Source organism: Enhydra lutris, unplaced genomic scaffold, assembly GCF_002288905.1.
Source record: "Enhydra lutris kenyoni isolate GAN:26980312 unplaced genomic scaffold, ASM228890v2 scaffoldscaffold36, whole genome shotgun sequence".
NCBI classification, from domain to species: domain Eukaryota; kingdom Metazoa; phylum Chordata; class Mammalia; order Carnivora; family Mustelidae; genus Enhydra; species Enhydra lutris.
In genome coordinates, this window is record NW_019154120.1 from 18,983,435 (window position 1) to 18,997,784 (window position 14,350).

General features: G+C 35.0%; 1 protein-coding gene across 1 annotated transcript in view; it reads left to right on the forward strand.

The window, feature by feature from the left end:
• LOC111154300 (thioredoxin like 1) overlaps positions 1–12,776 on the forward strand; it is a 33,946-nt gene extending 21,170 nt beyond the window's left edge. Inside the window, exons 5-8 of the mRNA XM_022513807.1 lie at positions 354–423; positions 2,204–2,376; positions 5,707–5,811; positions 12,542–12,776. Coding sequence (XP_022369515.1) covers positions 354–423; positions 2,204–2,376; positions 5,707–5,811; positions 12,542–12,571 — 378 coding nt within the window. The 3' untranslated portion in view covers positions 12,572–12,776. The remainder of the gene's footprint in view (positions 1–353; positions 424–2,203; positions 2,377–5,706; positions 5,812–12,541) is intronic.
• The last annotated feature ends 1,574 nt before the right edge of the window (positions 12,777–14,350 follow it).

The window sequence follows — 14,350 nt, forward strand, 5'->3', positions numbered from 1 at the left end:
TATATTACATTGGTTTTATGAATCGAATATTTTCTGTCTTTGAATTATTTTAAATATTTGAATAACAGTTTTGTTTTTTTCTTCCTAAGATTTTATTTATTTATTTGACAGACCGAGATCACAGGTAGGCAGAGAGGCAGGCAGAGAGAGAGAGGGGGAAAGCAGGCTCCCTGGAGCCTGATGCGGGGCTCGATCCCATGACTCTGAGATCATGACCTGAGCCGAAGGCAGAGGCTTAACCCATTGAGCCACCCAGGCACCCCTGAATAACAGTTTTAAGTCTAAATAGCTATTGTGTGTATTCAAGGTGTTCAAGAGCCCTTTTAAAATGAAACTTTTTATTTTCTTCACAGCTGCTTATTACTGTGGCGTTTAATCAACCTGTTAAGCTTTATTCAATGAAATTTCAGGGGCCAGATAATGGTGAGTAATGGACAGCTTTTCTTTAACTTCCTGCTCTGTGGATCTGTTAAGCTCATTTGTAAAACGTTTTATTAAATAATAGAGGTAGATATTCCTTGTGTTGGAAAGAGTGAAATTGTTTCTGGAACAAAGCAAGGAGATAAATGAATGTGCAAATAATGTGGTATTACTAGGAACCAAAAGGAACAGAAAAAGAAAATTTTATCTTATTTCTAAAAGTTTAATCTCGTAATCTGAAAACAAACTCTTTCTTCCAATTCTTATTATAAGACTCCAGGTTTGAAGTAGCCATGTTTCAGGATCAGAACTGGGAGGGATTTATTTCACACTCCGTTGTTATAGATGATAAAAAAGATTCTGAATCTTCCTATATGTTCACTATTACTAGTTTTACAACTTCTTTATAAATATTATGATGCTGTAAACAGGATTTTCAAGACTTGGTATTTCTCTTTCTATTAAATAAGGGATTTTCCAGGTGCATGGGTGGCTCAGTGGGTTAAAGCCACTGCCTTCCGCTGGGGTCATGATCCTAGGGTCCTGGGATCAAGCCCCGAATCGGGCTCTCTGCTCAGCAGGGAGCCTGCTTCCTCCTCTCTCTCTGCCTGCCTCTCTGCCTACTTGTGATCTCTGTCTGTCAAATAAATAAATAAAATCTTTAATAAATAAATAAATAAGGGATTTTTCCTTATTCATCTCCCTCCTTTTTTTCGTGTCTTTATTGATTTTTTTTTTTTGGTTGTGTGTTGGCAGGTAGTGAGGAGTAGGATTTTTCTTTTTAATTGATTGGAAGAAACTGCAAGTACCCTATTTATTAGGTAGCATTCCCTTCTCATTTTGCTGTTTTAAATTTGTATGTATTAATATTTTTCATTAATAAAATTGTATCTTTATTGTGAAAATACAAGAATTCTGTAAAAGCAGTTGCTACAGAGATGAATAAGCAATATGAATATCTTAAAGATTCCTTACTTAGCCGCCAAATATAGGTTTTGGATTGTACCCTGAAGTTTAAAGGGACTAAGGCATTCTCTAAATGTGATGTAACAGCTTAGCACATCTTAATTCCTAAGGTGAAATGTGGCAATTTGTATAATTTTTTTTTTTAAGATTTTATTTATTTATTTAAGAGACAGTGAACCAGAGAGGGAGTTTAAGCTGGGGGTGAGGGGCAGAGGGAGAGGGAGAAGCAGGCTCCCCGCTGAGCAGAGAGCCCCATGTGAGGCTTGATCCCAGGACCCTGGGATCATAACTTGAGTTGAAGGCAGATGCTTAACTAACTGAGCCACCCAAGTGCCCCAGCAATTTGTATAATTAATTTTCTTTTAGCTAAATGTTGTCACTGGTAATGCGTTTCTCCTTAATAACAAATGTACCAGTTGTTGGCAGTGCAAGACCCAGCTCAGATGGTAACCTGTACCTTATCAGACTGCATTGCTGCCTTCCCTGTACCTCCTCACTAGTAGTATTACATTTATCATAATGTGGCTTTTACAGTTGAGGGCAAAAAGTCTGTGTGTGTATACGTGTTTGCAAATGTACATATGTGTTTCAATCTAGTATTCATAGAACTTAGCATACTGCTGGCAGGCATTAAAAATGTCTATAAAAAAAGAATGGCTATGAAAATACTCAGAATTTCCAAAAGTTCCTGAAGATTTAGGTAGGTATGTGCATATATTTGAGAGTGTGACTGGTTGTATAGTGTGAATGTAATGGTGAAGGGAGGAAAGTATTGCAAGTCTGATTTAACATTTAATTTTATTCTACCATTTTATAGGTCAGGGTCCTAAATATGTAAAAATTTTTATCAATCTACCCCGGTCTATGGATTTTGAAGAAGCAGAAAGAAGTGAACCAACTCAAGCTCTGGAACTAACAGAGGATGATATTAAAGAAGATGGCATTGTCCCACTTCGTTATGTTAAGTTTCAGAATGTTAACAGTGTAACTGTAAGTAGTATTTCAACTGTATTTAATGAGTGTGTGGGTAGCAGTTCATGCTAGGATACCTTTAGTATCCTAGGTGATTTTATTTTATTTATTTAAAAAAAAAAAAATATATTTTATTTATTTATTTAACACAGAGAAATCACAAGTAGGCAGAGAAGCAGGCAGACAGAGAGGAGGAAGCAGGCTCCCCACTGAGCAGAGAGCCCGATGTGGGGCTCCATCCCAGGACCCTGGGATCATGAACCGAGCCGAAGGCAGTGGCTTTAACCCACTGAGCCACCCAGGTGCCCCATATCCTAGGTGATTTTAAATGATCCTTTAAAGTAGGTTTTTGGGGGCTCCTGGGTGGCTCAGTGGGTTAAAGCCTCTGCCTTCAGCTCAGGTCACGATCCCAGAGTCCTGGGATCAAGCCCCGCATCGGGCTCTCTGCTCAGCAGGGAGCCTGCTTCCCCCTCTCTCTGCCTACTTATGATCTCTGTTTGTCAAATAAATAAATAAAATTTTTAAAAAAAGTAGGTTTTTGTCCACCTGACTTTGAGTAAAAATGTATAATGAATTAATTAAATTTTCTTCTTTAATTTATGTGCACTAAAGAGAAAGGACAAGTTGGTTTTTTAAAAATATGTGAATTTGTCAGTTTACATACTTTATACATATTTGGCATCTTCTGTTAAAAGTTTATTCTAGAATATTTATAGTTAAACTGAAGATATTTGTACATTATCCTCATCCCGGGTGATGAGTAATGTTATAATTGTAAAATCCAATTTACTCTTCTGAAGTGTATGGTTTTTAATAGTGTTGTGGTCATGATCTCAGTAAAAATGACTTTTTAAAAAACTACTTTTACATTATCTTAATTTACATAAAGAAGTTAGCTGCTTCTTAGCAGTTTAAATTGCTTTTGTTAGTTTTAATAATGAAACCCAGCATATGTATTCCAAACACCCGCTCCTCCTGTTCACCCCTCCCAACCCAGTCTTTCAGAGGAGGGAGTAGGAGAATTAGAATAGAATAGTGGAATAGCTAGGAAAAAAAGTGGGAACAAGCACAGAATCACTGAGAACAAACAAGTCATGCTAAACTAATGTGATTTCCTTGTTACTTCTGTATTTATTTATTAAAGATTTTATTTTTTTTCCTTTTTTTTTTAAATTTTATTATTTATAAACATATATTTTTATCCCCAGGGGTACAGGTCTGTGAATCGCCAGGTTTACACACTTCACAGCACTCACCATAGCACATACCCTCCCCAATGTCCATAACCCCACCCCCCCAACCCCCCTCCCCCCATCAACCCTCAGTTTGTTTTGTGAGATTAAGAGTCACTTATGGTTTGTTAAAGATTTTATTTTGCTTGAGAGAGAGAGAGCAATCGGATGGAGCAAGCATGAGCAAGAGAGCACAAGCAGGGGAAGTGGCGGAGGGAAAGGGATAAGAAGGCTCCCCACTGAGCAGAGAGTTGCATTGAGGGCTGGATCCCAGGACCTTAGGATCATGACCTGAGCTCAACACAGCTGCTCAACCGACTGAGCCACTCAGGTGCCCTGTGATTTCCTTGTTTTAATGAAATGATTCTGGTTTTTGTAAAGTAAAGAATGCTAGTGTATTCATTTTCAGAGTTTTTCACTGGATTTTTCACAGGATATACTTAGTAATAAGATGAAGGATTATAATTGAGACTTCAGTATTTGAAATACTCTACCCAAATGAAATGGATGAAAATGGTTATATTAAACTAGAATACTAGTTATCAGATATTTTCCTGACTTGTAGCATATTCTCAATTAATGCCAGTTGCTTTACTTAGTAATGGAAGCAAGGTATTTATTGGAAAAACCCTTTCAATCCAAACATCTTGATATAATCTCCTCTGTCATTGAGAATCACTGTCCATAGTTATCTTGTGATAGGCTCTAGTCTGTATGTGCTGTGTCTTATCTCAGTCAAACTTTTAGTCAGTGACTTAAGTCGCTGATCAGAAAGTGTAATCAAAGAAAGTAGGTGAATTTTAAAAGCCATAAATATAAACTGATCTGTTCATTTTCAGAGAGCATTATAGATAAATGGAGAGTTGGTTTCATAGTCTACCTGTTGTAGACTTGGAAGTTTTTTTGTTCTTTTTTTTTTTTTTTAAAGATGTTATTTATTTATTTGTCAGAGAGAGGGATGGGGAGAGAAAGCACAAGCAGGGGGAGCAACAGGCAGAGGGAAAAGCAGGCTCCCCGCTGAACAAGGAGCCCAGTGTGGGGCTCCATCCCTGGACCTTGGGATTATGACCTGAGCCGAAAGCAGACGCTTAACCCACTGAGCCACCCAGGTGTCTCCAGACTTGGAAGTTTTAATTGATAAGTTCAGTTTGAGATGAATCTGTGCTTGCTTATAAAAACAACAAAAACTGATTAATGCCATCAGAGAATGAAAGTATGTTGTCTAAATCAAGAGAGGCAGTGTTCTTAAGTAGACAGTATCTAGAGTATTGTGTTTTATTCTTATTTATTTATTTTTTAAAGCATATAGTAATCCAGTATATTGAAAAAGAATCTGTGAGTAAAGCTGCTGTCTACTTACATGCTGAGGGGAGTTTTTACGTAGAAAGTATAGAGAGTCAAGCTTAAAAAGAATGCAGGCTATAGTATAGTATAGTTTTAGGAGCTGATTTCTTTCTTTCTTTTTTTTTTTTTTTTAAAGATTTTATTTATTTATTTGACAGAGAGATCACAAGTAGGCAGAGAGGTAGGCAGAGAGAGAGAGAGAAGCAGTCTCTGTGCTGAGCAGAGAGCCCGATGTGGGGCTTGATCCCAGGACCCTGAGATCATGACCTGAGCTGAAGGCAGAGGCTTAACCCACTGAGCCACCCAGGCGCCCCTAGGAGCTGATTTCTAATACTATTTTTTTCTTTTAATATTTTAGGAATTTGAATGAATTAGTATCAGAAAGAAGTAACTGTAGAGACTTTCTTCAGTCAAAAACCAATTTTAATAAAATTTCAGCAGTGGTTTGCCCACTGTAATAATTTCATACTTTTTGAACATTCTATGTAAGGAATTTAATTGTGACTCCTCCACACCCTCACACTGAATTATCTGGAACTGGCGTATTTGGGTGTCTTGCCATGATATCCTGGAGAGGATGAGGGTAGCAGGGCAAACAGTGGAATTAATAGCCCTATAGGAGCACCAGTCAGAATATAGTTTGGGTTAATCCTTACAAAGAATGAAAGGTATTTTCATTAATAATCTAACAATATCAGTTAAACATGTTTGTGAAAAAAGGATACAATTATTAATGTAATTCTTTCTTTCTTTTTGGTGGGGGGGGGTGTAGATATTTGTTCAGTCCAATCAAGGTGAAGAAGAAACAACAAGAATTTCATATTTTACTTTTATTGGTACTCCAGTCCAGGCAACAAATATGAATGACTTCAAACGAGTAAGTTTGTTTTAAATGGTATTTAGGGGAAGTAAAAATACAATTTTAAAGAAGTAATTTCTAGGGGAAGTTAAAATACAATTTTAAAGAAGTAATTTCATAAAGATCAAAATCGTAACCATGTCATGAAATTTTAGGTTAACCTAAAATTAATAGTGGGTTCTCCTAATCACATTTTTAGATATCCAACTAAAAGATAATTTCTAATAAAAATAAATCCTGATACAGAGTCTATTAGTAAATGGTATCCAAATAAGATACCAGATAATGGTAGCCAAATAATGGTGTCTGTAAATAAATGATATCCATTAATAATGGTATCCAAATGGTATCCAAATAAGTGAGCATAGTATAAAATGTACAGAAGTGTTGAATCACTGTGTTGTACACCTAAAACTAATATAACATTGTATGTCAACCATACCTCAGTTAAAAAAAAATCCTTATCTATAATGAAAGTATAGTATACCTACAATAAAAGGAAAGTATTTTAAACTAACTAAATAATTGTTTGGTTATAGAAAGTAGTTAGGAATGTCAAAATAGGAGTAAGTTAAAATCATTAGTGAATGTTTAAGAATTTTGCTGATACCAAGATTCTGATTATTATTGTTTCTGATGAAAACATTTAAAATCACTTGAATAGTTTTAATCAAAAAGAATGGGTTCAGTTTTACTACACTGAGATGCCTTTAAACCATGTCTGTGTCCTGAAAGACCACTTGGCACAAGTAAAGAAATTATCAGTGAACAGGCAGATTTCATATGTATGTATATGTACATTTTTAAAAAGATTTTATTTATTTGACAGAGAGCGCACAAGTAGGCAGAGAGGCAAGCAAAGAGAGGGGGACGCAGGAACTCCGCTAAGCAGAGAGCCTGATGCGGGACTCGATCCCAGGTCCCTGAGACCATGACCTGAGCCGAAGGCAGAGGCTTAACCCACTGAGCCATCCAGGCGCACCCGTATATGTACATTTTTGTTTTGTTTTGTGGACACAGCCCTAAGGATTGTGGGAGATTAAGATATATGAGACCCTTAGGACTGAGAACATTTTGTCCATTCATGGAACAACTGCTACTTGGTCACAGTTCCTTAGGGAGACATAATGTATTAACAACCACAGATCACGGAAGTGCGTCCAGGAGCTTTCTCAGTATAGAACCTAGTCACGGGGCACAGATTGAGTGTGCAGCAACAGGGTAGCTGTGGCCATGTTTCTGTGGCTGCCTTTGACAGTCTAGAACGGGAGGTGATGATAAAGAGGTGATTATATGGGAGAAAGTTTCCATAGGGCTGCCAGTGCCTGGAGGAAGAGGCACCCAGCTGAACAATTTAGACCCCTGTTTGGTGGGGAGGTGAAGCCATGGAGCATCCTGAAAACTCTTATTCTTTTTGGTGGTTTCTACAGATCTTATTTTAATTCAATTACAGAAAAATTTGTAAAATTGCATAACAGTGGATAAGCTTATAAAATTGTATACTGGTTTTTACAAAATTGATAACCTTGACCATAGATATTTTAACTGGTCGGTTTTCAACAACTGTTTCTTCCTGTCTCATAATTAACTTTTGGGAACTATAGGACAATAACGTACTTAGATCTGTCATGTCAAATGTTTGCCATATGTAAGACAGATAAGAAGGTCAGAAGAAGCAGAGATTAAACATCTCCATTTTTATGATATGAGATATGCTGTACTGGGAAAATTGTGAGCACCAAAGACATTTTGGCTGCCTGCTTTGTTATATTGCTTGTTGGAATTAAATGTCATTGGATTTGGCTTTAACTGCCTTGCATAGTTTGTTTTTAGCTTCATTCCTTCATATGATCTCCTGTAAACTGTATACCATTAATTCAGCTCAAGTTCCCTGCTTCTCACCTTTGCTTCTGCTGTTTGATTTCCATTTTTCTCTTTAAGTAACCACTGCTCCATTTTGACTGTCTTCTTACCAGCCTGCCATTCAGTTTTTCTAATGTATGTCAGTAATCATCCATCTAAGAATCTCTCTCTAGCTCTTCGGTTTTAACATCCTCCCTCTCTCACATGTGTTCTCTCCTAGCTCCTCTCTTGCTCTTTTGACTTACCAAACTACTTTTTCTGGACTGTCTTTAGGATAGCAAAGATATTAGACTTTTCTTGCTTGGGAGTATTTGTGTTTTTGTAATTTGGCTGTGCATTCATTTAACTAAATACTTTTATTTAATCTTAACATTATTGTAGAGCAATAGTTCTCAAACATTTTGGTCTCAGGACCCTTTTATACTATTAAATATTATTGAGGACGGACCAAAAAGAGCTTTTGTTAATGTAGGCCATATTTATATAATATCTACTTTTTAAGAAATGAAACTGAAAAATATAAAAATTACTTATAAACTCCTTATATATTAACAGAGATAATATTTTTAAATTAAAATACATATTTTCCAAAATAAAAACCAATTTAACAAGAAGAGCATTGTTTTATGCTCTACAAGTTATTCTACTGTCTAGCTTAATAGAACCCTCACATTCTCATGCCTGCTTCTACATTCAATCTGGTTTGATATCATAGGTCATGTAGCCTCTGGAAAACTCCATTGTACACCTGTGAGAATGAGATTAAGAAGGCAAATAACGATTTAGCATTATTATGAAAATAGTTTTGAATGCTCCCTGAATGGGTGTCAGGGTCCCCCTAGCTAGACCACACTGAGAACTACTTTGAGAATAATTTCATACTATCATGGACTCCTTTCTTGGTGTTAGTCCCTTGCTTTTAATGTCTGATAAATTTTAATTGGTTGAATGATCTCATGTATGTTAATACTACATTGCATTTCCTTTTACTAGTTTCTGAATGAGACTTGTGTCATTCATTGAATTGTTCCTCAAAAGCAAGCTAATATTTCAGTCCTTTTTGCATTTTGCTAAGTTAACAACATTGGTGTAGGAAAACTGCAATAAAAAAATATTTATTGTTTAACTGAAATTGGCCACTTTAGATTTTGTATAGATAGTTGCTTACTAAAAATTATAAAAGAGTTTGGTTTCTAGAAAAGGAAATAATAAATACACGGTATGGTACTTGTTGTCGCTGTAGTACTGTGCTAGGTGTGATCATAATCTCTGTGTATAGCAAGTTTATCTTATAGGGTAACATAAAAACTTTGGAAAGTTGATCAAAATTAATCAAACCTTAGGTCAAGTCTCTTCCTTTACAGGGCATTCTCATACTTTCCTAGATCAGTGATATCTCCTTCCCAAGAATGGTTGGGAGAGGACAAGAATGTTTTGTGGAGGAGGGAGGGTCTTGAACTAAATAAACTTTGAGAGTAGAAATGGATAGCAGTGGAGGAAAAGATAGTAGGGGGGCACTCCAGGTAGAAAATAGGAACTTGGGCATGAAAATGGGAAGGTGTAAGACCTTATTTAGTTAGTCTGAATTTCAAAGGAATTACACAGTCATTAGAATTTAAAATTTCAGAATAGATTTAGCATGTATTTTATCAGCACAAAGAGGAATATTTTGATACCTCTTTCTGTAATGAAGAAAGCTATAAAAAATGGTTTAGAGAATGATAGAATTGTGTTGCATTTTCAGTTCACATTTTATATTGTTTGAGTTGTTTCTAGATAATTTTAGTTTTCAGAGTGTCATTGATCTCCTTATGTCACTAAGGTGACAGAAGCTAAGGTAATGCTAATGAATCTTGGATGTGGATAGAAATCTTAGACCTCCTTGCATGCTGTTACAACTTTAAAGGTTGTACTTTTAAGATTTGGTAGACTAGAACATACTTCCCACTTGTCTGTTTTTGGTTATTATAGACATTGCGCACAGATTATAATATACACTTCAGCTATTTGTTGTTGTAAATGGATTCTTTGTGTTGCAGCATGAAAAGCTTGCCATCTTAATTGGAAGTAGATATTTTCTTTGCTAAAATATGCTCTATACATGGATTACTTTATTTTAATACAAAAATAATAACATGTAAGGTCACAGAAATGAGCAAAATCGAAGGGGCTTCTGCTTCTTAGGGAATGAGGTGCATGTGAAAAGCAGAGCAGATTTTCTATCACTGTAATAAAAAGAGACTATTCTAAACTGGCCATTCACCGTATCAGCTATTTTTGTAACATTTCTGTCTGTTTATTTTTCAGCTTTTTTAATGCAACTCAAATGAACTAAAAACAGAAGATTTTTTAAAAATGAAGTAATATAAAGATTGACCTTATCTCACTCTACTCCCCTCCTTGCTTCTCTGCTCATCTAGCACCTGTCTGCTCTCACCCTTCCCATGTTCTCGCCATTGTTGGTGCAAGATTTCTTCAGCTTCTGTCATCTGGATCAGCCTTGTAACCTAGATTTCCTCAGCCATCTCTTTCTTCAGATCTTATTCTAGCCATGTGTCTCATTTGGCCTTATGTATTGATTGCTTTTTATTTTGGGCTTGCAACTAAGTGCTTTAATTTTATTATCATACCATGTTGCTCCCCTGACTTTTATTATTATTATTTTTTTTACTTTCTCTTATTTCATTTTTGTACTACCATTTTGAGGAATCATATTGCAATAAAATGTTGTAAATGCTTTCAGACTTAACTAGTTGTTGGATGTTTTAATCCAATCTAAAGTTTAAATTTTATTTTTTGGGAACTATAGAATCATTTTAGATATGAACAGTTTCATTAACTTCTTTTATACTAGAACTAGTGTAATATATTGAATAAGCTTTAGATGGAAGACATGGATTTTTTTTTCTCAATGGAACTGCAGCTCCAAAGTCTTTGCTGATTAATTATGGGCACGTCCACTGCTTTGTCTACCCAAGTGAGCTCAAGGCGTTGAAAGAAGGACTGAATGTGTTAGGCTGGTCTAAATTCTTAACATAGAAGATCAATGGACTCTTCACTGAATAAATATTTTTGACACCTAATTTTGATATACCTAGACGATTGTTTGAGGTGTAATATACACTTAAAAATGAATAAAATAGTTCTTTATGTTTGGGATGAGAAAAATCCATATTGGAATGCTGAATTTCTTCTTTTTTACAGAGAATACACATTGGCAAGTTGAGAGTTATCAGCCTGTGAAACAGTATGCAGATTTGTGTCTTCTGTATCACATCTGCTAAAATTTTAATTTTTAATATCAGTTGTTTTTGTTTTCTTTTGCTTAATCTAATAACTCTGTGTTTTGTGTGTTCCCAAGTGATAATAATGATCAATAATGCTTTCAGTGTGTATCTGCTTAAATTCATTTGTGATACAAATATTGCCACCTTCCTTTCTTTCTTAAGAAGGCCCCCCCTTGGCTCTTAAACCCTGATTTTTTTACTCTTATCCACTTATTTTATGAGACTATCTCTTTAGTGTCTTTCTGGCTTTTTGGGCTTTCTAACATACGGTTTTCGTAGATTGGAGAGGAGCTCTTTTAAAGTAATGGAACTGGTTTTCCTCAAGGTCAGGAAAATGGCATGTCTGACATCATATGATTGGGAATTAAGTGGAAGGGTTTTTATAATCTTCTCTCATGAATGGCATTGACCCAGGCACGTTCTGTTTTTGACCAGACATGTACTGAAGACCTTCATGAGTTTTGCTTGATTCACACTACCATTTGGAGCAGAATCAGTTAAAATATGAAAATTACATTTATAAATAACATAGAAATCTTTTTTAAGTTTTTTTTTTTTTTTTTTTTTTTTTTTTAATTTGACAGAGAGAAAGAGTACGCACGTGCATACACAAGCACGGGGAGAGCAGGGAGAGGGAGAAGCAGGCTCCCCACTGAGCAGGGAGCCTGATGCGAGACTTGATCCCAGGACCCTGGGATCATGACTTGAGCTGAAGGCAGATGCTTAACTGACAGCCATCCAAGTACCCCATAGAGATCTTTTTGTATACAAATACATCTTCAGTAGCTTGCAAGTAGATTTCTTTAGAGGCATTTCTGCTGTGAGACGATATTATCTAATGATAAACTTCAGGTTTTAAGTAAATTATTTGCTTAAAACATAATTCTAGAATCTTCCCACAGAGAATTTGTTTCCTAGCACTGTTGGTAGAAACCAGGTTTATTCTTATATTTTTATGTTGTCACATTTATACCAACTAGGACAGTTTTAAAATCCTCTGATGGAGAATTTTTCTAATTATTGACAGAAACAAGATTTATTCTTTATGTTTTTTATAGTACATTTGTAGCAGCCAGGGTTTTTTAAAAATAGTAGCTAGGCAAAATTAGTCATTTTTAATCTCTTTTCATTGCATATCTGCATATTGAGAGAAAAGTCTAGAAACCTGTCATCTTGGGCATTTAGACATAAGTTTAGCATACTCTTGATTCTAGAGTATTTTGTGATCGACATTTGATTTCTAATTGCCTAAAAATAGTTTTCCAAATATATTTCACTCATATAGCATCATCCTTTTATTAACTTCTCTAAACTGTCAACCTTGTTTTGAAAAATTGCATTGCTTTTCCTTTAAACAGTGTGGGAAACCAAAAATAGCCTGCATGTGTTTTATTTTTAATTCCTTGAGGCTGGGAGGAAAGGGAAGGTCACAGTTTGCTTCAACAGTGAAAATATACTGCATGCAAAAAAAAAAAAAAAAGGGATGAAAATTAATACCAGGTTTTAAAGGTGATTACCAATTAGTAATATTATTTTGGAAAATAATGCATATTTCTAAATCAATAAGATGTACATGTAAAGTTATTTTTGTTTTCTAGGTAGTTGGCAAAAAAGGAGAAAGCCACTAAGGTATAAAAGACACTGGAAGACCATATTGCAATCAGATCTACAACTCCTGGATAATTGCTTGATTCTCGTCAGAGACTGTCAATATTCCATTCATTGCCATTACCAATAAATCATTGCTTTTGTTCGGATGGTATCACTAGTGTTTTTATTGTAATCTTGATACATGCAATTGTAAATAAAAGTCACTACTTTTGCCAAGCTTAATTTTTGTCATTCTAAATAAGTATTTTCTCTTTTCATTTATCTGAAAATTGGCCCACTTCTGACTTTCGAAGAGACTTAATCTAATCTGGTAGCATGTTGATTGAAAGCCAGTTTTTCTCTTTAGGGGAGCAAGACTGTCTTAAGGAATTAAGGAGTGTGTGTGCTGTGCTCATACACATACATAGAGCAAGTGATTTTGATAAACGGACTTGGAACAGCTAAGTATGTTAAAATGAGTACTAATTCATGTTTATTAAACATTTGGGTATGCGGGCTATAGAAATTACTCAAATTATAACCTACCAGAAATAAACAAGTTTAATGAGATTTAACTGTTCTCACTTAAAACTGTTAACGGGACCACAGATTTTAATCCCTTCTGGATGACCTTTAAAAATTTGAGTTAGCCATTATCCTTACTGTTGAAATCTGACCAAGGGGGAAAAGACAGTACTGTGAATTCATGCAGCAACAGGACTTAATATTTTTAATCGAGTATTTATTACCTTAGCTACCAAAAGATGCAGTGTAATATACAGAGAACATGATTTAAAGTTAAAAACAAATTTGCCAAATTGTGTGTTTGAAAGGTGTTTCACAAAAGGCTAGCAAAACAAAACGTGTTCCTTACTACTCTTCTTAATCTTAAAACTAATCTAGAAAGTATTGGTAAATTTAATTTTTTAATTTCTCTTTAAAATTAAAATTTAATTTCAATTTCTCAGGTGCCCGGCTAGCTCAGTCGGTAGAGCATGAGACTCTTAATTTAAATTTCTCTGAATATTAAAAATTCAGTGTTTGAAAAGAGTACATAGACTATTAATTTTGATTCAGTTAATACCTTTGAGGGCATTTTTGTATAGGAATGTGGTTGAGATAGCATTTTTACCTTTGGGAGACCAATGTATTTATATGCATTTATGGAAAAAATTATGCAGAAGTTTTTGTGTTAAAATAGTCACTTTCTAAAATGCCCTGTGTCATTACATGGTGTTTAGTTCTTCTCTATGTAAGCACATTAACTGGTCTGTGATGATGTCTATATACTTATGTATTTCATAGTTACTTGCCTTGGGTCAACTGGAGGGTGAAGGGCAAGAAATAAAAGTTCATAACATTCCTTAATATAGACCATCTCAGATTAATTATGTCTGAAATTAGGCATACAATTAATATCAAGAGTTTTGTTTTACACTTTTGTACACTTAACCTTTTTGGGTAATTGTTAAAGTGCCTCATCTTAAGTATTGCTAACCTCATCCTATTTCTGCTCGACAGTTTGAAAACCCAGTGAAAGTAATTTCATATGTGTAAAGGATTGGGTATCAGATTTATATTGTTTATGTGACTTTTCTATAACTCAGCTGGTTGCATTATCCAAACATTCCATGATTATTCAAATTGTAAGTAGTGAAAAATGAATGTTTATAGGTAACTATAACATGTTTCACTGTGGGAAATTTTACAAATAAACATACATAGTTGATATTACTTAAATCACCAAGCTGAAATGCTGTTTTCTCCTAAAACAGTGTATGTATGTGTGTGTGTATACACACACACACACACACACA